We start from the raw sequence: 25,169 nt of genomic DNA on the forward strand, positions 1-25,169 counted from the left end.
GCTTTTTAATAACAATAAACAATTTCTAGAGCAATGGTTGTCAAACTTCATTGTGTATGCAAATTTTCTTTTATATCTGCCAGCCACCATTAAGGGTTCTTGGTAAAACGAGAATTTTGTTTTACTAAGTTGGGCTAGGCCTGGGTTTCTGAATTTCTTATAAGCTCCAAGGTGATGTCAGTACGTCTGATCTACAAATGTGAGAGAGGCAAGGTTGTACAGCATAAACACATTTTCACTTGTATGACACTGTTTATTCTTTGGAGATAGAATAATAAAGCAAGTTTTCAATTATTCGTCATTATTTTATATACACTGTAGATCAACCCAGGAAAACTCTCATTTTCAAAAATACCCTATGCTTCTTTGCTCACTGCCTAGAAGTGTACAAATAGAGAACAAACACTAACACCAAGCAAATTTTCCAAATATAGTAAATTTCAAATAGCTGTTGTTTGGACTTATTTATATCATTGCTCCCTTATACAAACTTAGTAAATAGCAAGCCAAATAAATGTCTGTAATCAGATGCATGCTGTTTAAAAAACAATTCTCTCAAGATTTAGATAATCTCTCTTATTGGATAATACTTCACATTTACGTAAAACACCCAGAATATAGAGGAAGACAGTGATAGAATAAATTTATTCAAGAATAAATAAATAAAAGTATTTTTTCCCCTCAAACTTTTATTGAATTATTTGAAAATGAAATATTAGGACCTAGAGCAGTGGTTGGCAAACTCATTAGTCAACAGAGCCAAATATCAACAGTACAATGATTAAAATTTCTTTTGAGAGCCAAATTTTTTAAACTTAAAACTTCTTCTAACACCACTTCTTCAAAATAGACTCGCCCAGGCTGTGGTATTTTGTGGAAGAGCCACACTCAAGGGGCAAAGAGCCGCATGTGGCTCGCAAGCCGTAGTTTGCCGACCACGGACCTAGAGCAATGCTACAAACTAAAGCTGATTTATAAATAGTCTGCCTTTAAAAAAAATAAATTAATGGGTAGTAGTAATGCTACATATGTTTGTTTAAATCAATTGGTAAGAAAATTACAGAAGACATTTGAAAATAATTAAATGAATTTACCTGCTCCTGGATGTTTAGAAAGTATAGCTTTAGCCAACACTGTCCCTAGTAGCTTTGAAACTGAAATCCGCACATCATAATTGGAACCTTCAAATGACTTAAAACATAGCGTAGTCACACTGTCCAGATCTGTACTCCACATGAAGCTGGCCTCATTCTGAAGTTCAAAGAGACACTACTCAAGCAGAAAAATAGAAATTAATGAAAAACAAAATGTAAGTATCAAGTTCCGATTTAAATAAATTATAGAAAATATTAAGACTTAAGAAAAATAGAACACAAACCCTAAGTCTCTAAGTAATGATTACAGGGACAAGTGAATACTTATGAAAAATCACAAAAGCAATGTGTTCATATAGTGTGGGAGGACAGGGCTGTAAAAGATGTCCTTAGGCCCGGCCAGTGTGGCGCAATGGTTGAGCATCAACCTATGAACCTGGAAGTCATGGTTCAATTCCCGGCCAGGACACATGACCAGGCTGCAGGCTCAATGCCCAGTGTGGGGCATGCAAGAGGCAGCTGATCAATGATTCTCTCTCATCATTGATGTTTCTCTTTCTCTCTCCCTCTCCTTTCCTCTCTGAAATCATTAAAAATGTATTTTTTTTTTAAATGTCCTTAGAACCACTCTATTGGCTATGAGCAATTGTGAGAATAATTCCATCATAAACAACTTTACTATACTATCTATTAAAATATGTTAATAAGGCATGATAAAAACAAAAACAAATCACTTTCAAAAAGCATAAATCTTATATGTAAATTTTAGTTTATACAATTTCAGGAAAGAAGCTTAGTAGCAAAGGAATACTGCGTCTGATCATTTGAACTCACTACATTGGACAATGAGTGCACTGCTAATTACTAGATGAACCTTGGGAAATTCATATAACTCTCTGCGTCCCAGTTTCCTCATGTTAAAGTGAGACAGCTGATTACTACCAAAGTTGCAGCTCTAAGATCATGGGGCCGTTTCCAGTTTTTTCACAGGAATAAACTGATTTACTTTTCAAACAGAAATTCTGCTTATAGGCCATTTCACCTTTGCAGCAGCACAACGAACAGCCATGGACCTATCGGTTAAGCAGGATCTGGCAGCTTTATAAATATCTCTGTGGCAAGGTATAGCAGCAGCTCCAAGTCCTTTCAATATATTTTGCAGGCTCAACATAATCTCATATCGACCTTGAGACTACCAAAGAGAAAAGAAAAAATTTAAAGAATAGAAGGGAAAAAGTACTGTGAAGAATAGCATTAAGCACTGAAATTTATCTCATAAATGAGAGAAATACTCAAGATTTTTGTACACATAGACCAACCTATTCTGACATCAACAAACATTAATATTTGGTATTTTATAAATATATATTATACTTCAACACAATACAAATTTTATAATGTTGATGTGAAGATTAAGTAAAAATATATGAAAAAGTGCCTAGCACAAAGCTTGCATGTTTTTAAATAGCCAATAAATGGTTGCTATAAAGGAGGCGACATGGTAAGAGTGCAGGGTCTGACAACTACTAGATACCTGACCTTGAACAAATCTATTTATTTAACTGTTAAATGGAGGTACTAGTACCCACTTCTTAGACTGTCCCAAGGCTCAACAGTTACTACATGCAAAGTACTTAGAATAGTGCCTGAAATACAGTAAATGTTCAATAAGTCTTATAACTATTAATACTTTTATCATTTATTGATCCAAGTAGTTTAACTCAGAGGTTAGAAGTCTGGGCTTTAGATTTAAAAAGACCTGGGTTTGAGTGTTGGCTCTGACCCTTAGTATCTGTGTGACTTTAAGTTGTTCTTATTTCTTTCTTCATCTATAAAATGAAGTTAGGTGAACCGCATAGAGTCAGTGTAAGAAGCCCGTTGGGAAGACATTCACTACAGGGCTTGGCACATAATAAACACTAAAGAAGTAGTCGCTGCTTGTATTACTGATGTTTTACTAAATGCCCCAAATGATTTCAACATCCCAGGAAGTTCAGTACACTGAAGATGGAAGACAAAAGTCAACATATTTTATATTTTGAAATTTTCCATATTTTTATCTTGAAACACTAAAAAAAAAAAATTGCATGTAACTTCCAATATTTTTATAAATTACTTCTGCACGGTATTCTAGATTGTTTTTCTAAGCAAGGTAAGAACAAGAACTGGGGTGATGTTTTTATATTTAAAGATGCTGAGGTATCCCTGAATATTAAGAATAAGGTTTAAAATTTTTGATATATAAACATACAAATGCTTTCATTTCAATCTGATCAGCAAAGCTCTAGTTGGCAAGAGACTACAGTATCTTGGGAATCAAATAAAGGGACAGCTACAGAAACAAAGGGTGTTCTACGGCAGTAAATGATGCCAACAAATCAATGAGACTAAGACTGAGCATATACTCCTCTGACAGTAAAAGGCCATCCAGATCCTGGTCATACTTACATCCTCCATGCTCTTTCCAACCCTGAGTATATTCCTTACTCCCTTCCGGTGCTGGTATAATACTAATCCATCCATTAGGCATACAGTATAGCATAGTTACCATAGGCATAGTTGGTAACTATGCCTATCCATTAGGCATAGTTACCAACTATGTATCTGGATCCTTGGCATCAAGCACTTGCTCTAGCACTAGTAAGTAGTATCAGATTGAAGAGGTGATAGGAGGAGAGATTGGTCTACCAAATACCTTAGTTTTGCCCACTTGTATTTGTCTGAATACATGAAATACTATTACTGCATTACTGCTTTTCTCATAAAGCAATATACAAAGTACATGTATATTGCCTAGAAATAGTTCATTTAAGGTTCTATTTCTTTTTTTCATTCTTTTAGAAATCTTTATTACTCAAACTATTACATACTTTTCCCCCATTGACTTCCTTCCCCCTACCAGGCCTTCACCACAGTATTGTGTCCATGGCTTATGCATGTAGGTTCTTTGGTTGATCTCTACCACCCCGTTTCGGATAATTGTCTGTCTGTTCCAAGCTTCTATTTCTATTGATCGATTTTGTTTATCAGTTTATTTTGTTCATTAGATTCCACATATGGGTGAGATCATGTGATACTTGACTTTGACTGGCTTATTTCGCTTAGCATAATACTCTTCAAGTCCCTCCATGCTGTCTCGAAGGATAAGGGATCCCTCCCCCCCCCTTTTTTTTTTTTTTACAGTTGCATAGTATTCCATGGTAAAAATGTACCACAGCTTTTTTATCCACTCATCTACTGATGGGCACTTGGGCTGTTTCCAGATCCTAGCTATTAGAAATTGGGCTGCTCTGAACATGAGGATGCATATATTCTTTCCAACTGGTGTTTTGGGTTTCTTAGGATATATTCCTAAAAGTGGAATGTATATTTCTAAACATATATATATATATATATATATATATATATATACACACACACACACACACACACACACACACACACACACATATATATATATATATATATATATATATATATATATATATATGCTTGTCATAGGTAAAAAAAAAAAACACCATAAGACCTATGAAATACTATCATTTTATCCTTTGGTCAAACTTATAGTTACTTACCTCTGCACTCTTCATAGCTTTAAGAATATTCCCCACTGTTTCAGTAAAAGTGTTACTCAGTATTCTACCCAACTTCTTGTACAAGGAACCCAAACATACCACAGCAGCACTGAAACAACATTTAAATTAGAAATTAGTCATGAATGGAAATAACAGAAATAAAAAAAATAACTTAGAATAAAGGTGACTTTTTAATTTTACTTTTAAAGGATAAAATTTCCCAGAATCTATACCACTGTTAAATTCTAAGGCATGACACTTAGGTAACTATAAAATATTACACATTATTTTTTAAGTTATATATATGTATATATGTATATATACACATATATACACACATATATATTTTTTATTTCAGAGAGGTAGAGAGAGATCAAAAGATCAATGATGAGAAAGAATTATTGATCAACTCCCTGTGGGAGTGACTGGTTGTTCCACCTTCAGTCAATTTGCATATTAGGGTTTTATTATACAGGATACTTAAAGACAGTCTTAAAGATAAAAGATAAGAAAAGCAAGAAATAATATTCTCAAGTCTGAAAATTTCATCAGAAAATATATTCTGATATAAGCTAAAATTAAATCAATAAAAATTTCTGAAATTACTATTGCGAAATTATACATGGCAAATCAACTTCCCTAAAAACACAGGTAATAAAAATGATCTGAATTCTATGAAGAAAGAAACTAAGCTTCTATTTTTAGGATCTTAGAAGAGTATTTTTCTATGACATTTACTATTAATTTTAACTATTAAGAACACACAAAAAGGATATCCAAAATATGCGTGAAGAATTTAAAATATCTTTTCTTAAATATTCAATTGCTAAAAGTTTAGTGAGATAGTTTTCATTTCTAAATTCTAGACTTCAAATATGCCTAAAAAAGTTTCTTAAAGAACTCTTTCTCAGTCAATAGGAATATCTTAGATTACTTTTAAAGTTGGATTTAAAAATGATTAAAAATTTTATATTTTGTTTCAAAATAATTATTAAGCAGTTTGGGATATTTATAAAAATGATTATTATAAGGAAGCACTATTTTATTCTTGTTCGGTTTTATTATCTAACTTACAGTTTAGTGGGAAGGTAGCTTGGAGAGTCATCTTTGCTACGAATAAGATCATTACATTTATCGATTGTCTCATAGACAGAGAATGTGTCTCCAATACCATAAAGAATGCCTAGATTCTTGGCAAGGAGTCTGCGAGTAGGAGGCCCTGGGGAGCTGTTCAACAAAGACAGGAGCTGCTCAACAAGAGTCTTCTGTTTCTCCTTCACATCACTCTAGAAAGGAAGGTAACAAAAAGACAATTCCAAGTCAATATAATTACATGCAATTATCTATAATATTTCCCCCCATGTATTGAAGAACTAACTGAAAGGCTCTAGAAAAGTGTAAAATTATTTTGATTAAAAATTTCAAGTAAATTGGTGGTGTGATCCTCGTAAAACATGAACAGGTAGTTTGCTACCCTACTGGTTATCTCCACAAAACAAATTCTGGACCACAACATACTGGAGTCTCTGTGAACAAAGACAATGGCTCTATTTCTTTTATATCTTTCTTCTTATGTTTGAAAGGTAGAGCAAATTTGTATTTTAACAAGAGCTTCTTAGTTATTAAGCTCCCACTCTATATATAGTTGTATAATAAGCAACAATCTATAACTCATTATCAGAGCTGACCGTGTAATGGTTACTTGTTTTACTCAGACCTTTTTCTAAGTTCAGTGCAATTTTCTTTTTGCAAGCTTATGCACCTAAATGCCAATAATGTTACTCCATTTTACTTGTCTGCTCTCTCAAAAAGGAATTGAGAATATTATTACAATGGCAATGGTATTCAGATGCTTACCAAGACTTAAACTTCCCCAGTGAAATATCTGTTAATTAAGTGTGAGGATTTTGTCTTTTGTTAAATTCTAAATGTCTCTCTGCCAAAACCGGTTTGGCTCAGTGGATAGAGCATCAGTCTCTGGAGTAAAAGGTCCCAGGTTTGATTCTGGTCAAGGGCATGTACATTGGTTGCAGACACATCACCAGTAGGGGCTGTGCAGGAGGCAGCTGGTCAATGTTTCTCTCTCATCGATGTTTCTAGCTTTCTATCCCTCTCCCTTCCTCTCTGTAAAAAAATCAATAAAATATATTTTAAATAAATAAATAAATAAATAAATTCTAAATGTCTCCACGAGTAGTGTCTTTGCACCATTTCTGCATTACAAATAGCATTGTTATTTTGTAGGAGAATATCCTTATATTTAGAGGTATGCAAAAAGTATTTAGAAATAAAGCAGAACTTCACATGGCTCAGTAAATCAATACATTAATCAAATATGGCAAAATATTAATAACTGCTGAATGTATATGAAGGGTATGACTGATTAGTTTTCTTTTTTTGTACCCATTTTATAAGCTTTTAAAAGGGAATATATTTACTCAACAACTCTCCCATTAAAAGTCCTACACCTTTCTTTAACTTGAAACTCCTATGACATTATTTAGCACTAGTAGGGGTGTCGAACTCAATTAGAGAAGGGGCCAAAATCTAAAATCCAGCCTAAATCACGGGCCGAATGGTTTACTGAACAGTCATAAACTGACAATGTCATAAACTGACAGCGGAGTGCAGTGATGACAGCGCGGTGCGGGCCACATTGCAAGGACTGGCGGGCTAGATTTGGCCCGCGGGCCTTGTGTTTGACATATGTGCTCCAGGGCTTTGCACATATGGAGATACATAAAGTACAGGATATAATGAAAATAAAATCAAATACAATGTAGTTTGTAGTTAGTTTCTAAAATAGTTTTGAGTAATATATAAAATATGGGCTAATTTTTATTGCTTTTTTGAACAGAATATATAAACTTCCTGTAACATTTCATTATAAAGTCTTAATAAGGTCTAGCATTTGAAAGCTAATTTAGGTTATTCTGAACAGAACTAGAAAAGCAAACCAAAGGAACAAAATATTATTTGGTTAAAGAAAAATACAAAAACCAGTTTTTACAGTATTACCTACCCTGCTGGTTGCTAGCAAGAGCTTTTCCAAATATCTCAACCAATCAAAAATAAACTCTGCCTTCTGAACTTCACCTAGTTGATTGCATGCTTCTTCATTCAGCAATAAGCTATGAGCTAATTCCATTCCTTGCAGAAAAATTCTAACTGGTCTTGATTGTTCTCATTAAACATCAGTCAATACACCTAAGAAAAAAACCTGTAACAGAGGAAAATAACATTTTAAAACGAGAGTGAAAAGGCAGGCAATCATAATGCTGGAAATTTTCCACAGTATAGCACAAAGCATAATTAAATAGAGACATTTTTTATAACAGGTCTAAGGAGAAACTGGGAAAATTCCAATACTAAACTCCTTTTTACAAAGACATAAAATCCATTTTTTGTATTCTTTACTCCTTATTTAGGAAGCTGACAGGCAAAACAGAGTAGCATTATTGACATTCATATGCAAAAATGTGCTAACCAGAGAGACATTCCATTAAAATTCTGAAAATTTTGAGGTTAGACTACTCAAGTGTTTCATTGTAATACAGTAAACCTTACACTTTGTGGACCTCTATTTAATGAACTTCGAATATACTGAACAAAATTTCCGGTCTGTATGTCATATGTGAAGATTAACACCGTGTTAATTTTAGAATGCTTTTAACCAAGATTTGCTCATAATTAAATTTAATAGGCTACTCTTTTGTTATTAATTCACTGTTATTTTAAACAAATTTTAGCAAATGAATCATATTTTGGAAAAAACACTGTAGTAATTTTGCCAACATAAATAAATATGACATATCTACAACGAGAGCCTACATTTAAATCAAAGTCACCGTGCTTGTAAACAATGTTCGGTGAATGATTAGCATGTGATCCCATGGCACCCAACGCGGTAATTGGTTCTGTTGTCAGTAATTGGTTCTGCTGCGGCGGGGAGTGACTTTCTGTGGCAGTTTAACACACTGCCAGCTGATGTCCCCATGGGCACTAAGCCACACTCACCGTGTGCAGTCACTTGGGTAACCGGTGAGTGCACCCATTTACTAGACCTAATCAGTATAAATTTTAAATTACAGTAATACATATAGAAAACTTTTCTGTGAAATTAAACTTTGACACATAATGTTTTCATTACACAAATGTTTCTACATGCGTAAAAATAGGTAATCTAACTAATTTGTCAATTTCTTAAGGTACACATTCAGAAAACCTACTCAACAACTTCATTATATAACAGAATTTTGCCTGAATTAGTCCGTTATATCTAGGTCTTACTGCATAAAAATGGGTCATGGGTGCATATTAACAAATGACCAGATATCTAGACCACCTACTAAAACTCTATAGTAAAGCTTCACACCTCCCTGGGCTTCACCTAAAAATATATACAGTCATTTACCTGGAGATCCAAACCAGGAGCAGAAGGTACTACTCCCGTTAGCATCTGTTCCCCTAGCCTAGTAAGACTCTGCTGTAGCTTGAGGCTAGCAGTTCTAGGAAAGAGTTCCAACTGAACCAGTAGTCTCCTTATCTCTGTGAGCCTTGTGAAAGTAAACTCGTTTTAGAAGGCACCTGGATGTTGTCCAGGGATTGCAGCAATAAAGACCATATCTGCTCTGACCCAGATCCAATGTAGCCTTCACTTTGCTGTAGCAAATAATCAACAAAGGACAGAGGATGTTTCATTTTTAAATTCATGAGCATCTCCTGAACATACCCTAGTGCCTTTCTGGAACACAAATAACAGAAAGTGCGTGTACACACACACACACACAGTTACATACCAATTTATAAGATGAGACTGTGATCATGGAATTTTTTATTTTTAGAACATGCATGCTCAAGTATGTATTGGTAAAGTAGCATGATGTCTGCAACTCATTTTCAAATGGTTTAGCACAGTGGTTGGCAAACTGCAGCTCGCCGAGCCACATGCAGCTCACAAGCTGCAGTTGCTGACCACCGTCATACACTACACTTTAACTCTTTGCACACAATATGCCACAATTGCCTAATCCTCACAGCTTCCAACTACAACATTTAATCTAGTCCAGTGGTCGGCAAACTCATTAGTCAACAGAGTGTCAAACTGCGGCTCTTGAACCACGGTTTGCCGACCACTGGTCTAGCAAACCAATTAGTCAGCCAGAAAATTTGGCAAAATGTAACAGTTGAATGTTGGTAGTGGGTAGGTGAGTTATCTTTTCTGTATTTTTTAAAAGATCATGGTAAGTTGGAAAAAATTATTGAAGAAAATAAATTTAAAAATACACAAGCTTGTTTTTAAAAACAAATTGTTAGTATTACATATAGGAGTGACAGATATCAACAAGAATATTAAACACCAGAAAAGGCACCATATACATAATACATGAGCACTATATGTGTTGAAAAAGAATACTTTCAACAATAAAGATAAATTAAAAAAAACACAGGACTTTTATTTTTTTTAAAAAAAGATGAGTACTCTTATTCAAGTATCAAAACTAAGTTTGAGCCTGGCCAGTGTAGTTCGGTGGATACAGCATCAGCCCATTCATGGAAGGATTGTGCGTTTGATTCTGGTCAAGGGCATGTACTTGGGTTGCAGGTGTTGATCCCAGCCTCCGTGGGTGTGGGTGCAGGAGGCAACTAATCGATGTTTCTCACATCAATGTTTCTCTCTCTCGCCTTACTCTCTTCCACTCTTTAAAAATCAATTGAAAAAATAACTTCGGGTAAGGATAACAAAAAAACACTAAGTTTGATATCCTATCTAATAAATGAGTAATATGCAAATTGACCATACCTTCTATACCCGCAAGCCACGTCCACCAGCCAATCAGGAGCAAGTATGCAAATTAACCCAATCAAGATGGCTGCATCCACGGAGCAAGCAGGAGGATTGGGTTTCCCCAGCAATGGAGGAAGCCAAGCTCCCCCAGCCATGGCCTCTGCTCAAGGCTACAAAGTTTCAATTATAGAAGATAAATCCCAGATACTAGGGCCTCTGCTTGGGTTGCCAGGGGGCGTGGCTGGCCTGCAAACCATCACAGGCCCCTCGCCCAGGCTGCCCTACACCCCAAGGGAACCTCAAGCCTGATCCAGGACACCTTTCAGGGCAAACCAGCCGGCCCCCACTTGTGTACCAGGCCTCTATCCTATCTAATAAAAGAGTAATATACAGATTGACCATCACTCCAACACACAAGATGGTTGCCCCCATGAGAACACAAGATGGTCGTCACAAGATGGCCAGCAGGGGAGGGCAGTTAGGGGTGACCAGGCTGGCAGAGGAGGGAAGTTGGGGGTGACCAGGCCTGCAGAGGACGACAATCAGGCTAGAAGGGGAGCAGTTAGGTATCAATCAAGCTGGCAGGCAGAAGCAGTTAGGGGCAATCAGGAAGGCAGGCAGGTGAGCAGTTGAGAGCCAGCAGTCCTGGATTGTGATAGGGATATCCGATTGCCCATTAGACATTCCTCGAAGGGTCCAGATTGGAGAGGATTCAGGCTGGGCTGAAAAACACCCCCACCCCGTGCACAAATTTCATGCACTGGGCCTCTAGTCTATATTATAAAAGGCCAGTGGTTATAATGCCGTAATGACCTGTCTCCAGGAGGTGCACTGATGGGTTTTCTGGTGTGGCAGGTCTGGATTCCCTCTCGATTTTACACACTGGGCCTCTAGTATCCTAATAAAAGAGAAACATGCAAATTGACCATACCTTTGCTATGCGCACCAGCCAATCAGGGCGAGTATGCAAATTAACCCAACCAAGATGGCAGTTAATTTGCACATCCAGGCCAGAGCGAAGACTAAAGACAGTGTAGAAAGAAGCCAAGTGCTGTAGAAGGGAGCAAAGCTGTGGAGAAGCAAGCAAGTGGGGCGGGGGAGAAGGGAGGGAAGAAGACAGGGTGGGGAGAAGGGAGGGAAGAAGGAGGGGTGACGACTGCAGCTGGAAGCCCTATTGCAGAATTCTTCCTGCAACAGTCCTCTAGTTATAAATAAAACTCCAAGCTAAACATAAATACGTCATTGGAACTGCACAGAAATATAGATAGAATGCTACAAGTAATTAAACAAAAACATTTAAAATATATTATTCATATTCCCCTAAACAAATGTCAATCTTTTATAGAGAAGCCAGTAAGTAAAGATGTTTTAGAAAATCATATGGGAGATATGGAGAAGGTTTCCCATTTCCTTCTTTCCTCTCTCCCTTTCTCTCTCCCTCCCTCCCTCTTTCCTTCTCTTCTTCCCTTTTATTTTTCTCCTTGAGAGTTTACTGGTATAAAATTACCTACAGTATAATAATTATAATTATTAAATAACAGAAAAGAGCCTCTTTCAAAGACAGTAGTCACAAACTGATACCAAATTAACCAAATTTGGCTAGTAATGAATTAGGAAAAAAAATTAGTTACTAATATTTAAACGTAAGATTTATACAAACACCTGGGTCCATGTTCCCATACAGCTCCTCTCAGATTAGAGGAGCAGGGACTCTTGAACAGGCCTCAGTTGCCACCAGGCTGGCACTATTCATTTACATTATTTGCCAACTTCTATGGGTATTTAAATTTTCAACTCCTATTGCATCCTCTGGCTTGGGCCAATCATCTAGATTCTGACTGTGATGCTGCCCCTGAGGCCAAAAGACAGGTTTTATCCATCCACCAAATGTCTCCTGCCTGTGTGCTGCTTTAGCCTTCTAGGTCGTCCCTCTCAATCAGTCCTGTCCGTCTGCCAATACCATCCATGGCCTAACACTGACAATTCTCAAGAAAAGTACATATTAGGTTATTTTTAGAAATGTCAATTTTAAGGAACAAGAATAATACAAACAATGGTGTTAACAAATCACTTTACCAGACAACATGAATTTTAGCTTCTTGTTTAAAAAAACACTTCCTTTCCTTTCTTAAATTAGCATAGGGAATTGATCAAAATATAAACAATTAAGGATAAAGGTAATAAATGCTAGAGAAATAATTTCTGGAAGAAACCGAATGTACAGAAGGAGAAAAGCAATGTCTATGACTGTGTAAGGGGGAAAAATAACCTCAATGTCATAGAGAAAATTTCTTATAAACACTAGGCAAGTCAAAATCCTATCTTAAGAATCAAATTACCCTTTTTGAGGTCATTACGACTGCTGAAAAGACTTTTTTTCCCCTTAGGCAGCAGCAATATTGTGGTGTAAAATGATCTATCAAGAAGCAAAATAGCTAACACAATGCAATAATAAATAATTCAGTAAAAAGCTTGAGATCATAAGCAGAGCATAAAGTTATCTCCAAGGAGCTCAATACATTTCTCATATAAATGACACCTAAAAGAAGTAGACAATTTATATTGGTAATCCCATATCTAAAATCCCAAATCTAAAATGCACCTGTGATCCCCTAGTGTGCACGTCAATGAGACAAGTAACTGCATTTAGCAAATAACATACCTCTGTTCTTATCTGAAGTTTCACTTTAGGAAGATGACTAAAATGCAATCTATCTATTCTAGATTTTTTAAAAATATATTTTTATTGATTTCAGAGAGGAAGGGAGAGAGAGAAACAGAGAATCATGGATTGGCTGCCTCCTGCACGCCCCACACTGAGGATCGAGCCCACAACCTGGGCATATGCCCGTGACCAGAATTGAACCCAGGGTCCTTCAGTCCGCAGGCTGACACTCTATCCACTGAGCCAAACCAGTCAGGGCTTTACTATACATTTTAATATAACCACAACCTTGTTTATATAACATCTAGAGAATGCTTATTTTTCAAATTTTTTTACATTTTCCATATTCCTGTTGAGATTACGAAGTGGTCTGTTTATTAAAAGTATATATATAGCAAAATATTTTTCAAATTAGTTATGTTACTTGAAAAAAATATTTCATAAAATTGCTGCTCCCACCTTATTTTTGAAAGAAGCTAATATTTTTTGACCACTTACTATACTCTAGGCCAGTGGTCGGCAAACTCATTAGTCAACAGAACCAAATATCAACAGTACAACCATTGAAATTTCTTTTGAGAGCCAAATTTCTATCTAGGGTTTACAGATCTATGTTAGTAGAGATGGGAAATAGGTTGAAATTTGTTTGGGAGTGGAGAGGCTCCTTAATCTTCTTGGTCATTTTAGTTCCTTAAAATGATGTAATATATCATTTTGAGAAGGGAAAAGAGGAAAATCACAAGTAATCAAAAGAGAACATCAAATACAAAATAAGATAGGTTTGTTGGATTGGTTTGTTCATTTTTTTCTTTCCAGAGCACAAAAAAGACCAATTTCCAAATGAACCAGCCACTAGGCAGTAAATGGAACTAATTCTAGCAAGCCTCAAGTGCTTAAGGTTCTGGAACATGTCTCATACTTAAAATTCAATTACTTTTCTTTGGCTTTCATTTCTCTAAAAGATATCACAATTGCTTCAAATCAGCCTCTAGTCTTTAGTTTCTCATTTTGTTCAAAAAGCATAAAATAAGCCCAAAAATCCCTCTCAAGAATCTCCAAATGTTCAGGAGAGATACATAAGTCTTAAAATACAAACCTTTAAAAAAATATATCAACAACACAAGAGACAAAACAGTAATTAGCTTTAATTTAGAAAAAAGCTGGGTCATTTTATCCTGACCTGAGATTTCCTTTGACCTGTGACTCAGGCTTTGCAAAATTATAGGTTATAAAATAGAAACCCAGAAGTTACACAGAGCATCACGCTTATGATGTTGCCTTAAGGAGGGCTGCCTTGGTAGAAAGAAAAAGAGGTCTTTTTGCTCCTGTATTTTAAACATCCCTAGACACAGTCCTAAAATTGGTTTGCTGACGCCCCCTTCCCTCCTAGGGACTGAGCCAAAAACCCAGGCGTAGGCTCTAACTGGGAATTGAACCATGACCTCCTGGTTCATTTGGGTGATGCTCAATCACTGAGCCACACCAGCCAGGCTATCTTGATTTTTAAAGCTTATCTGTATTTATCCCATTTTTAAATCTGAAATATCTTGCTTTTTTCTATCGTAAACTCACTATTTTAAAATTCATCTTAAGAAAATCACTTCCTTCAGGAAGCCTCAGGATTAATTACCCTATTCTTATACTGTCTCCTTTTGGCATAGCATCTTTTTCATTATTATATTTATGCTTCTTAAAATAATGTTTGGCTTCTCTAGACATTCATCCATCACTTTGACTATAAGATTCTCCTGTTGTTTTTTTTCCAAATCATGATTCAAAAATCAGTGATTCCCAAATAGCAGCATTGTGGGTAATATTCTTTCTCTGGCCTCCAAATTTTTAGTGATTTAAAATCTTTCAAAATGAAATTCTTAAAAACCAATAAACAAACTAAATTTCTGTTAGATTCCTAACTTGACTCCCAAATCACAAAAATGACAATGGTAGCTAATCCACTGAGCCAGGAACTTTTTAGTGCTTAACTTATATCTCATCATCACAAGGAAGAAAGCATGAAGACATCCCTATTGTATGGATGAAGGAACTATTAAGATGCCAGTAAATAGCTGAAGTGAACCCAGATTTTCTTGGCAACAAAGCTCATTCTCTTTATTCTAGGAAGCCTTTCCATGGGTTTGAGGGAGGGCAGTGTTTTTGACATTAAGATGCAAGAAACACTTCAAATAATAATTTTAAAAAAATGTAAGGAACAAAATATATGGAACAAACAGGGCAAGGGGTGGAAATTGGACACATATTTGAAGGCTCTTTCTCTACCAATTTCTACCTACATCTTTCAGTAAATCACAAAATGAGCTTCATCTCCCAACTCTTCCAAGGATAAAGGTCAAACAATTAAAAAGGGAGTGTTGGGAAAATAGCAAAGGGAACAACAGATAAGGTAAGTAAACTTAAAAATTAAAGAAAGCTAAAATTAAAGATAGCAGACCTGGAACAATGTAGACTAGTAGTTCTCAACTCTAGCTGCTTTAAAGAAATATCAAAGTTGAGCCTAAACCAACTGAATTAGAACCTCTGAAGGCTGGGGTGCTGTGATAAATGAATTTTTCATTTAATCCCCATACCACTACCATAAACATCTACTAGCAGTATTAATTTATAAATAAAAATATTGAGACTAGACAATATAGATGATTTTAATAGCTGATTAGTGCTCACTACTCTCCTCTAATTCATCTAAGAAATATTTACCTTGATATTATTTTTAGATAAGCCCATAGCAACTAAAACTGCTTTAGAAAACAGCAAGAAAGTGACAATAAAGTTCAAACTAAATTTTAGTCTAATTCTCTATAGCGACCCTAAAAATAAATTCATTATCATATTTTAAATGTGAAGTATACAATAATGATTTAAGCTCAGTAAGAATATGTTTTAGCTGAGTTTTCAGGGTCAAAATTACATATATATGAAATCTAAATATGATAAGTATAAAAACTGTTATAGCAAATAGTGAATCTTTATTTTAATTTTTAAAAAAATATATTTTATTGATTTTTACAGAGAGGAAGGAAGAGGGATAGAGACTTAGAAACATTGATGAGAGAGAAACATTGATCAGCTGCCTCCAGCACCCCCCCTACTGGAGATGTGCACGCAACCAAGATACATGCCCTTGACCAGAATCAAACCTGGGACCCTTTATTCTGCAGGCCGATGCTCTATCCATTGAGCCAAACTGATTAGGGCCCAATACTGAGATTTTAGAAAAGTTGTTAAATTTTATAGTGACAGTACAAACAGGTTCAACTCTTTTGGAAAACATAAATGTATCACAAGTCATAAAAATATCAAAACCATTTGACAAAAGTATCCAGTTTTGTCATGGTAAAGAAAAAAAGCACCAGAAGGATAAGTGCTGATTATCCTATATAATAAAGAACTAATATGCAAATGGTCATCACGCCCTTTGCCCCCTCTCCCCCCGCCCTGAAGCCAGGGCACCTGAGGTTGCCTCCCCCACCCCAGTGCTGGGGCCCCCCGCCTGGCAGGGCTTGATGGGGGACCTGAGGCTGTGCCCCCCACTCGGCGAAGCTTGACGTGGGACCTGAAACTGCATCCCCCCACCTGGTGGTGATTGACAGGGATGGGGCTGGCTGGGTCTGGATCATGCCCATTGGGGGTGGGGCAGGCTGGGTCTGGTTCTCAAGTGATTTTGAGTCATTGCGGGAGGGTAGGGACTTGATTCTGGGTCCCGTGGTACACCCCAGACTCTGACAGGAAGATTTTCATATACATTTTACTAATTTTCTTTCATCTCTGACACTTCTATTATAGAGAAAGGGCAATAGCAATATTAAATTATTTCCTCTAAGTAATTCCCTAAAAATGTGCACAAATTTCGTGCACCAGGCCACTAGTCCTATATAATAAAAGCCTAATATGCAAATCACCCCAATGGTGGAACAACTGGTCACTATGCCATGCACTGATCACCAAGGGGCAGATGCTCAACGCAGGAGGTTCCCCCAGCCCACATGCCCCAGGCCAGCCAAGGTGAGTGCCAGCAGGCCCCCCCCCCCCCAAATTGTCCCACTGGTAGCCCCACAGAGGGAGGCGACTGGCAGTGGTTGGGGGAGGGGGTTTAGGAACAGCAAGTGGGTGGTGCCAGGTCAACCAAGGCAGTGCCAGTGTAGGCCCCCCCAATGGCCCTGCCAGTCACCCCATAGATCGGCCCTGATCACCGGCCAGGCCTACCCAAATTCATGCTGGGGGCGGGGGGTTGTCCTTCATCCCAGCCTACACCCTCCCCAACTGGTGGGAGGACATCCCTCTCCCAATCCAGGACTATTAGTTCCCAACTGCTTGACTGCCTCTGCCTGATTGCACCTCACTGCTTCTGCCTGCCAGCCTGATCACCCCCTAACCACTCCACTGCCAGTCTGATCAAAACCTAATTGCTCCCCAGCTGGCCCAGTCACCCATAACTGTCTTCCCCTGCAGGCCTGATTGCCCCTACCTCCCCTGTTGGCCTTGTCACCCATAACTGCCCTCCCCTGCTGACCTGGTCTCCCCCAACTGCTCTTCTCTGCTGACCTTGTCACCTGCAACTGCCTTCCCCTACCCCATCTTGTGGCAGCCATCTTGTGTCCACATGGGGGCAGCTATCTTTGACCACATGGGGGCAGCCATCTTGTGTTTTGGAGTGATGATCAATTTGCATATCACTATTTTATTAGATAGGATACGCGTAAGCAACCATTTGACCAGTAGCTATAATGCGCACTGACTGCCAGGGGTCAGATGCTCAGTGCACAGACATGGAAACATGGAACAGACTAATGAATCTCAGAGGGGATAGGGAAGGGGGAAGGGCAGGAAGAGATTAACCAAAGATCTTATATGCATACTAGAGGCCCCGTGCATGGATTTGTACATCAGTGGGGTCCCTCAGCCTGGCCTGCAGGGATCAGGGCAAAACTGGCTCTCTGGCAGCCCCCAAGGGGTACCGGATTGTGAGAGGGTGCAGGCCAGGCCAAGGCACCTCACCAATGCACAAATCCATGTACTGGGCCTCTAGTTAGGGATAAGAAGAATGGTAGAAACTGGATTCAGTGAAGAAGATTACCAATAGGGCTCCCAATTGAAGTCTAGCCCTTTATGGCAATTCTCCTTTCAGATTACAAAAAAAGGAAATCCTTAGAGGGTAAAAGGAAGTGTTGGGGGTGGACTGAATGACTGAACAGTAGGAACCAACTCTAATAAGGCAAAAGTAGAAAAAGGAACTAATTTTTTTTAGGATTCAGTTACTGGAACTTTTTAACTATTTCATTTAATCCTCGCAACACTGAAATTAAGATATTATTATCCTCCTTTTACATTTAATGATGGGCAAGAAATTTGTCCAAGGTCAAGATACTATTTAAGTAGAAGGAGATCTCTATATATAAAAGGCTAAGTGACCGACCATCCGTCTGTCCAACTGTCTAACCATCAAGCTGGTACATATGGTGTGCACTGGCAATTTAAAAATAAACACTGAATCACACGTGTGATACACATAAAGCTATTGCTGGTGCCAATCATATGTGTGTGTTTCAACACTGGTCTCCCATTTAAATTAATTCAGACAGTTTCCCATGATGCCAGCATTTGCCATGACTATTAATAAATCACAAGGACAAACTAGACAGAGTAGAAATATTCCTATCTAAACCTGTTTTCAGATATGGTTAGTTATATGTTGCTTTCTCTCGAGTTCGAAGAGCATGTGACGTTAAAGTTGTAAATACTTACAAGGGAAATTGGTCAAGCACTCTGAAAGTGTTTTTACTCTTAATGTGGTATACAGGGAGATATTAGAATAAGTTTAATAAATTTATCAGTCACTGGTTTTATTGATGTTTTTGTTGTTTTTTATATGTCTTTGTTGTTGTTATATCATGTTATCAATTTATATATTATCTTCAGATACATTTTACTAATTTTTTTTCATCTCTGACACTTCTATTATAGAGAAAGGGTGAATATCGATATTAACATATTTCTTCTAATTAATTTCCTTTCAATGTGCACGAATTCATGCACTGGCCACTGGTAACACCTATATCTGTGTATTTTCAATGTCCATGTTCCTTCAACTACTTCAGATAGCCTCTTCATGCAGTCTCTAATTACAGATATCACTAAATTATTGCCATTCCCAAACCATCTAATTCTTGTTTGTTGTTCAACATTTCACTTTCCTCTAAAGTCTCATACTTTGAGGCATTTTGTTAAAGTGTGGTGTCTTCTAGAGACATCAACTTCCAAAGGGCCCTTTCCATCTTGACAGCAATCAAGAAGCACTAACAGTGTTACTTTTGTCTTTGGCTATTCTTAATAATTTTTATCACTCTTCATTCTACAAACCAACTCTTCCAACTCCCTTTGGGGAGAGAGATTTCATTCTGAATACTTAGGAGTTCCAGAAAGCAGATTTTAAGATAACAGAAATTTTACTCTTCTTATATCTCCCACCTCATTCATCCAAAAGTCACCATCTAAGCAATCTCACTACTTGGTCTACTCAAGAATCCAGTAACATGAATTAAAAAAAAAAAAAGTTGTCTTAAAACACTATACATGAATTAACTGTTTCAAAGATCATAAACTTTACTGATATTTGAACCCTCAGAGCATGTTCATTCTTAGTTTAGACATGACTAATTATCCAATTATTTGGATTCTAGCTAGGGTGGTAGACAGCATCATATTAAAAGTGAAGGAGCAAACTCATTGAGAACAGGAAGAAGTCAGAGCAAGCAGCTATCAGTGATGGAAATGACCAAAATATTATTTACTACAGATATTTTAAAAACCAGGGCAATATGGGGCTACTTAGTACGAGAGCCAAGTACACAAAATGCCATTATTCCCTTGACTCAGCAGAGGCCAGGAATCCTTGCTCAATTTTTCAAAGTAACTTTATCCTTATATTTGCTGTTCATGCAATCTGCCACATAGGATTTCCTACTTCAGCCAATATAGACACTGCCTGCTTTAGAATGTCCTCCTTCTAACTGTTCATGGCTCTTACATCATCTTTTTTTTAATATGTTGTTTTTTTAAAAAAATCCTTACTGAGGATATTTTTTCCATTGATTTTTACAGAGAGTGGAAAGGAGGGATGAAGGGAGAGGGAGAGGAAGAGAGAGGGAGGGAGGTTGGGAGAGAGATGGGGGGGGGGAGGAGAGAGAGAGAGAGAGAGAGAGAGAGAGAGAGAGAGAGAGAGAGAGAGAGAGAGATATCAAAGACATGAAAGGGACACAATGATTGGTTGGCTTGCACATGCCCCAATGGGCTGAGGATAGAACCAACAATATAGGTATGGGTCACTGACGGAATTGAACCCACAGTCGTGGGCTGACGCTTTAACTTCTGAGCAACTAGCCAACAATGTTGTTTTTTAGAAAGAGGAAGAAAGGGAAGAGAGAAATATAACCCTCAAAAAGAAACATCGATTGCCTGCCTCCTGTATGCTCCCTACTGGAGATTGAGCCTGTGGAACAGGGGCATGTGCCCTGATGGGGTATCCAACCAGCCACCTCTTGATGCACGGGAAGACATTTCAAACCAACAGCCACATAGGCCGGGCATGGCTCTTACTTCTTGGTCAGCATTCAGATTCACCCTTAATCTGCACTATGGTCTGACATTTTGGCTTTCCTCATGATCCCTTCCGACAACATGCCCTATGGGATATATCTAGCCTAGAATTTAGGTACATGTCTTACCCTCCTGTATTCCTACCTAAGGGGTTTTCTTGGCAGACTTCTTTCTCACTCCTTGCCAGATGCCCAGCTTTGCAAGTATAGCTTCCTAGAACAACTCTCTTATTATCCTGCCTTTTGGTTATGACTGCCATAGCCCACCCAAGTAATATAGTGAATTACCATCTATTACTCTAGCCCCAAGTGGGTCTGGGGCAGCATGCCATAATCAAACTCACTGATATTTCTGCAGCAGAAGATGAACATAGTCACATACGGTGGGGTTAAAAAATGACTCTAAATAGCTTCTTATCATTTCAGGTCATGTTTTCCTGTCAAATGAGTTAAGAAAAAAACTTTTCAGAGAACTTGGAATTCTGTTTAAGATTAAGAAATTTTTAACCATGTACGTATGGTTTTTGCTTTTCATATTTCCTCCCCCAAATTTTAAAAAATATTTTTTTGGGTCCTGACAAGTTTGGCTCAGTGGTTGGAGCTTGGGACTGTGAACTAAAGGGTCCTGGGTTTGATTCCAGTCAAAGGCATGTACTGTTGTTGCAGACTCCATCCCTGGCCTGGGTCAGGGTGCTTGTGGGGGGCAACCAATCAGGAGGCAACTAATCGATGTGTCTCTCTCGCATCAATGTTTCTCTGCCTCTGTCTCTCCCCCTTCCTTCCACTCTGTCTAAAAAGCAATGGAAAAAATATCCTCAAATGAAGATTAAACAACAGAAGAAAACATTTGTTTTGGTGTTTCAGTGGGTAATTTCAATTTTCTGTTATTTTTATTACATAAAGAATATACTAAATAAATGAGGTATTATTTTGTATATATATGCACAAAAACAAGCATATTTCAACATATAGAAACCTACAAATGCAACAGAAGAGGATATAGATACATGCTATTGTACAATATAACCATTAGATATTGGTAATTAACCAATAGAGAAGCATTATCTGGGCAATAAGTACAACTAAGTTATTGATGAAGTACATATATAAGTCCTAGCTGGTTTGGCTCAGTGGATAGAACATCAGCCTATGGATTGAAGGGTCCTGGGTTCGATTTCTGTCAAGGGCATATGCCTAGAATGTGGGCTAGATAACCAGTAGGGGGCATGCAGGAGGCAGCCAATCAATGACTCTTTCATCTGTCATTCCCTCTCCTTTCCTCTCTGAAATCAATAAAAATATATTTTTAAAAATGAAAAGTACACATATAAAACATCTTATTTAGTGCAATTAGAACAATACCATGGTTTTAAGATTAAAAATAGTATGTGCTGAGCTTTAAATATTTAGAATTGTCACTTCTTACAAGTTTTTCCTCTTTCCTGTAACATAACTAGCTCCAATTTCTTAGGTTGGTGACATTAACATAGTGCTTTAATATGGATATGTTATTTTTCTTTTCTAGAAATAATTACCTTTTCTATTGTTACTACTTAAAAAAAAAAAAAAAAAAAAAAAAAAAAAAAGCAAAAAGCCCAAGCATGACTCAGGATGCATGCTCCATTTTCAGTAGTTGGATATCTTCTTAGAGTAGGGGTGTCGAACTCAATCAGAGAAGGGGCCAAAATCTAAAATCCAGCCTAAATCGCGGGCCGAATGGTTTACTGAACAGTCATAAACTGACAATGTCATAAACTGACAGCGGAGTGCAGTGATGACAGCGCGGTGCGGGCCACATTGCAAGGCCTGGCGGGCTGGATTTGGCCCGCGGGCCTTGTGTTTGACACATGTGTCTTAGAGAGTTCTAATTTCCCATTTGGCTCTTACTGTAGATAAACATTTGACTTCATGTTCATAGTTACAGTTACACTGCTATATCATAGGATTCATGTAAAAAAAAAAAAGTAACTTACTGTTACTTGTGATATGCACCATGAATGATATGTTAAAGAGTTTACTAAATGAAAAAAAACTTTCCACACCAGATCTAAATGAAAACTAACAATTATAAAGTTGTTAAAGAAACATAAAAATCCTTTCCTCTCTCTAGCCTTACCAAAAGGCTAACTTGTTAAAGTTAAAAACCTTTATTCTAAGCAAATGAAACAGAAAAACCATGCCCATCTTCCCTCATTACACATCTAGGATCCCGAAGCAATACAGTTTACGTGACATAATATGAAAAAGCAAGATTAACAGTTAAAACTGAACTTAACCTTTTCCTCCTACAAAAAAAGACCTAGTGGTTAAGAGTTTAGAGGTCTAGTCCAGGGTATGGCAAATTTTTTTTCTGTCAAGTACAGGAGAGGCTTTAGGCTTTGTGAGCCACGCAGTCTCTAGCCCACATAAACGATGCATAAACAGCCATAAAATCTACAAACCCTGGCAGCAGGCTGGATTTGACCCAAATGCTGTCAGCTGTTGACACCTGGTCTATGCCAAAGACTTTAAACACTAGAACTAGACAAGGGATTCAATTAAATCCATAAACAAATCTTTATTAATTCCTAAGGTCTCCATTAATTCATTTCTTAAGTGGAGTTTAATGACAGTTTCTGCAGTCTCCTTAAAATGCAGAAGTGCTTTTACTATAGGAGAATCATGGTCCTGATTCAAGGACGGTTCAAACCCCTCAATATACTATGGATAACTAATGAAACACAAAAGACTCAATAAAACTTTAAAAAAAAAAAAAATACATGTGTCCTTGAACCTTCTGCTTCTGAACGGTACTTGGGACACCCCTTCCCGAGCTCCCCCTCCTTTTCACATCTTCTCTAGGCCGTACGTTTCTTAAGGGCGCGTCCAAGGCGCTGACTATCTGAGCAGTGTACCTAAAACAAAGTTTAATTGTGACTTTTAATGAGGGGACTCCCATCCCTCTGACAACTACTTTCTGACTTGCCAATTTCTGAGATCCTCACGGGCTCGCACCCTACAGCGCCGTGTGAGTTTCTAAGACTTTACAACGACTTGGAATGCCGCCGCGCTGGCCCAGAGCAGTGCAATTTCCTCCAGCGGAGCACAGGTCACCCCGGCAGACGCTCCCCTCCCCGCGGGCTGGACAGAGCCCCCCGCGGTCCCTCCACCGCCGCCTCCGGGGACGCACCCCGGGGGCAGCGCGCGGCGCCCGGACCGCCGCGCCCCAAGCCGGGTCGGGGCCGGCGGGCGTAGCCGGGGCGGGTCCGGGAGCGGCCGGCCGGCGGGGCGAGCCCCGACCTCCCGACCTTCCCGACGCGCGGCTCCCGCCCGCGGGCAGAGTCCACGCCTACCTGTTGTGCCGGGAGCGGCGCGGCTTCCCCGCCGCCGGAGGGAGTGCGGACGGACGGCGCGGGCTGTGTCCGCCGTCCCCGCGCCCCGCTCAGCCCGGCCCGCAGGCCCTGTCACTCACCCCCCGCCGGCTCCCACACGCGGGGTCCCGGCTCCGCCATCCCCTCGCTGCGGCCGCCGCCCCGAGGTCCTCCCCGCTGCTCCACTCACCCTGCAGGCCCGTGCGCGGTCCCTCCGGCCGGCAGGCAGCCCGCACCCCGCCCCGCGCGCGGCAGCCCCTCCACTCCCGGGATCCCCACTGCTCGTCCCGCCGAGGGTTCCCCACGGCTCAGCGCACGTCCCAGTCCCGCTACGACACCGGCTTCTCCGCGCTGGGACTGGAAGGCGGCGGCGGCGGCGGCAGGGAGGCGGGAGGGGCGCGCGCGGGGCGGGGCCGCCAGGCTCGGAGTCCCCGGCCCCGCCCCGCCCCGCCCCGCCCCGCCCCGCCCCGCCCCCCCAGGCCCGCCAGCCGGCCGCCGAGCCATCGAGCGCCCACTGTGGCAGGCGTGACTGCTCCACCGCCGAGAGAGCGATGGAGAACCCTGTGGCCCACACTGAGGCCGGGCAGGGGCTTTGCGGTCCAGAGACAATGGCCACTATTGTTGTCTGTGTTGTTTTTTGTTTGTTTGTTTGTTTTTTATCACCAGCCAGCATCTTTGGAGGGCGGCCATGGGGCATCCGAAGTCTACGCCTGGAGAAATTTAGGCAGGGAGAGCTATGGGTGTGGTTGACCTGAATGAAGACGTAAACTGAGGCTGGCTAAAAACAAGAAAAAGAAAATGACTTTATTTGGGAATAGCTGAGGAATTGCTATTGTGACAAGCAAACTACTAGCAACAAGCTACAGGAGAGTCCGTTGAGGGTTTGGGATAGGCTGTTATTTAAGAGCAGAAAATGTGAAAAGGGGAGAATTCAGAGAAAGCTAAGATTTAACACACACACACACACACACACACACACACACACACGGATGCCCCCTACCCCGGCCCCACCCGCACCCCACCCACACTCCAACCCACCCCACTCCCAAGCGGCCTGAGCGCCCGCCCCGCCCGCGGACCGCCTCCTCCC

At 39.3% G+C, this 25,169-nt stretch overlaps 1 protein-coding gene across 7 annotated transcripts in view; it reads right to left on the reverse strand.

The window, feature by feature from the left end:
* The window catches only part of HEATR5A (HEAT repeat containing 5A), a 107,149-nt gene extending 82,673 nt beyond the window's left edge, over nt 1-24,476 (reverse strand). For 5 of the 7 annotated variants that reach the window (XM_084874390.1, XM_084874387.1, XM_084874389.1 and 2 more), the window contains exons 1-6: nt 24,270-24,476; nt 7,692-7,889; nt 5,744-5,955; nt 4,670-4,778; nt 2,137-2,286; nt 1,095-1,269 (exon numbers count right to left, since the gene is read on the reverse strand). In XM_084874390.1, coding sequence (XP_084730516.1) covers nt 1,095-1,269; nt 2,137-2,286; nt 4,670-4,778; nt 5,744-5,955; nt 7,692-7,817 — 772 coding nt within the window. In that variant the 5' untranslated portion in view covers nt 7,818-7,889; nt 24,270-24,476. Of the gene's footprint in view, nt 1-1,094; nt 1,270-2,136; nt 2,287-4,669; nt 4,779-5,743; nt 5,956-7,691; nt 7,890-23,502; nt 23,624-24,061; nt 24,081-24,269 lie in introns of those variants that run through there. The other 2 variants (XM_084874385.1, XM_084874386.1) reach the window with 2 other exon arrangements.
* Between the last annotated feature and the right edge of the window lie 693 nt (nt 24,477-25,169).

Source organism: Pipistrellus hanaki (genome assembly GCF_964339955.1).
Source record: "Pipistrellus hanaki genome assembly, chromosome: 1".
Taxonomy (NCBI): Eukaryota; Metazoa; Chordata; class Mammalia; order Chiroptera; family Vespertilionidae; genus Pipistrellus; species Pipistrellus hanaki.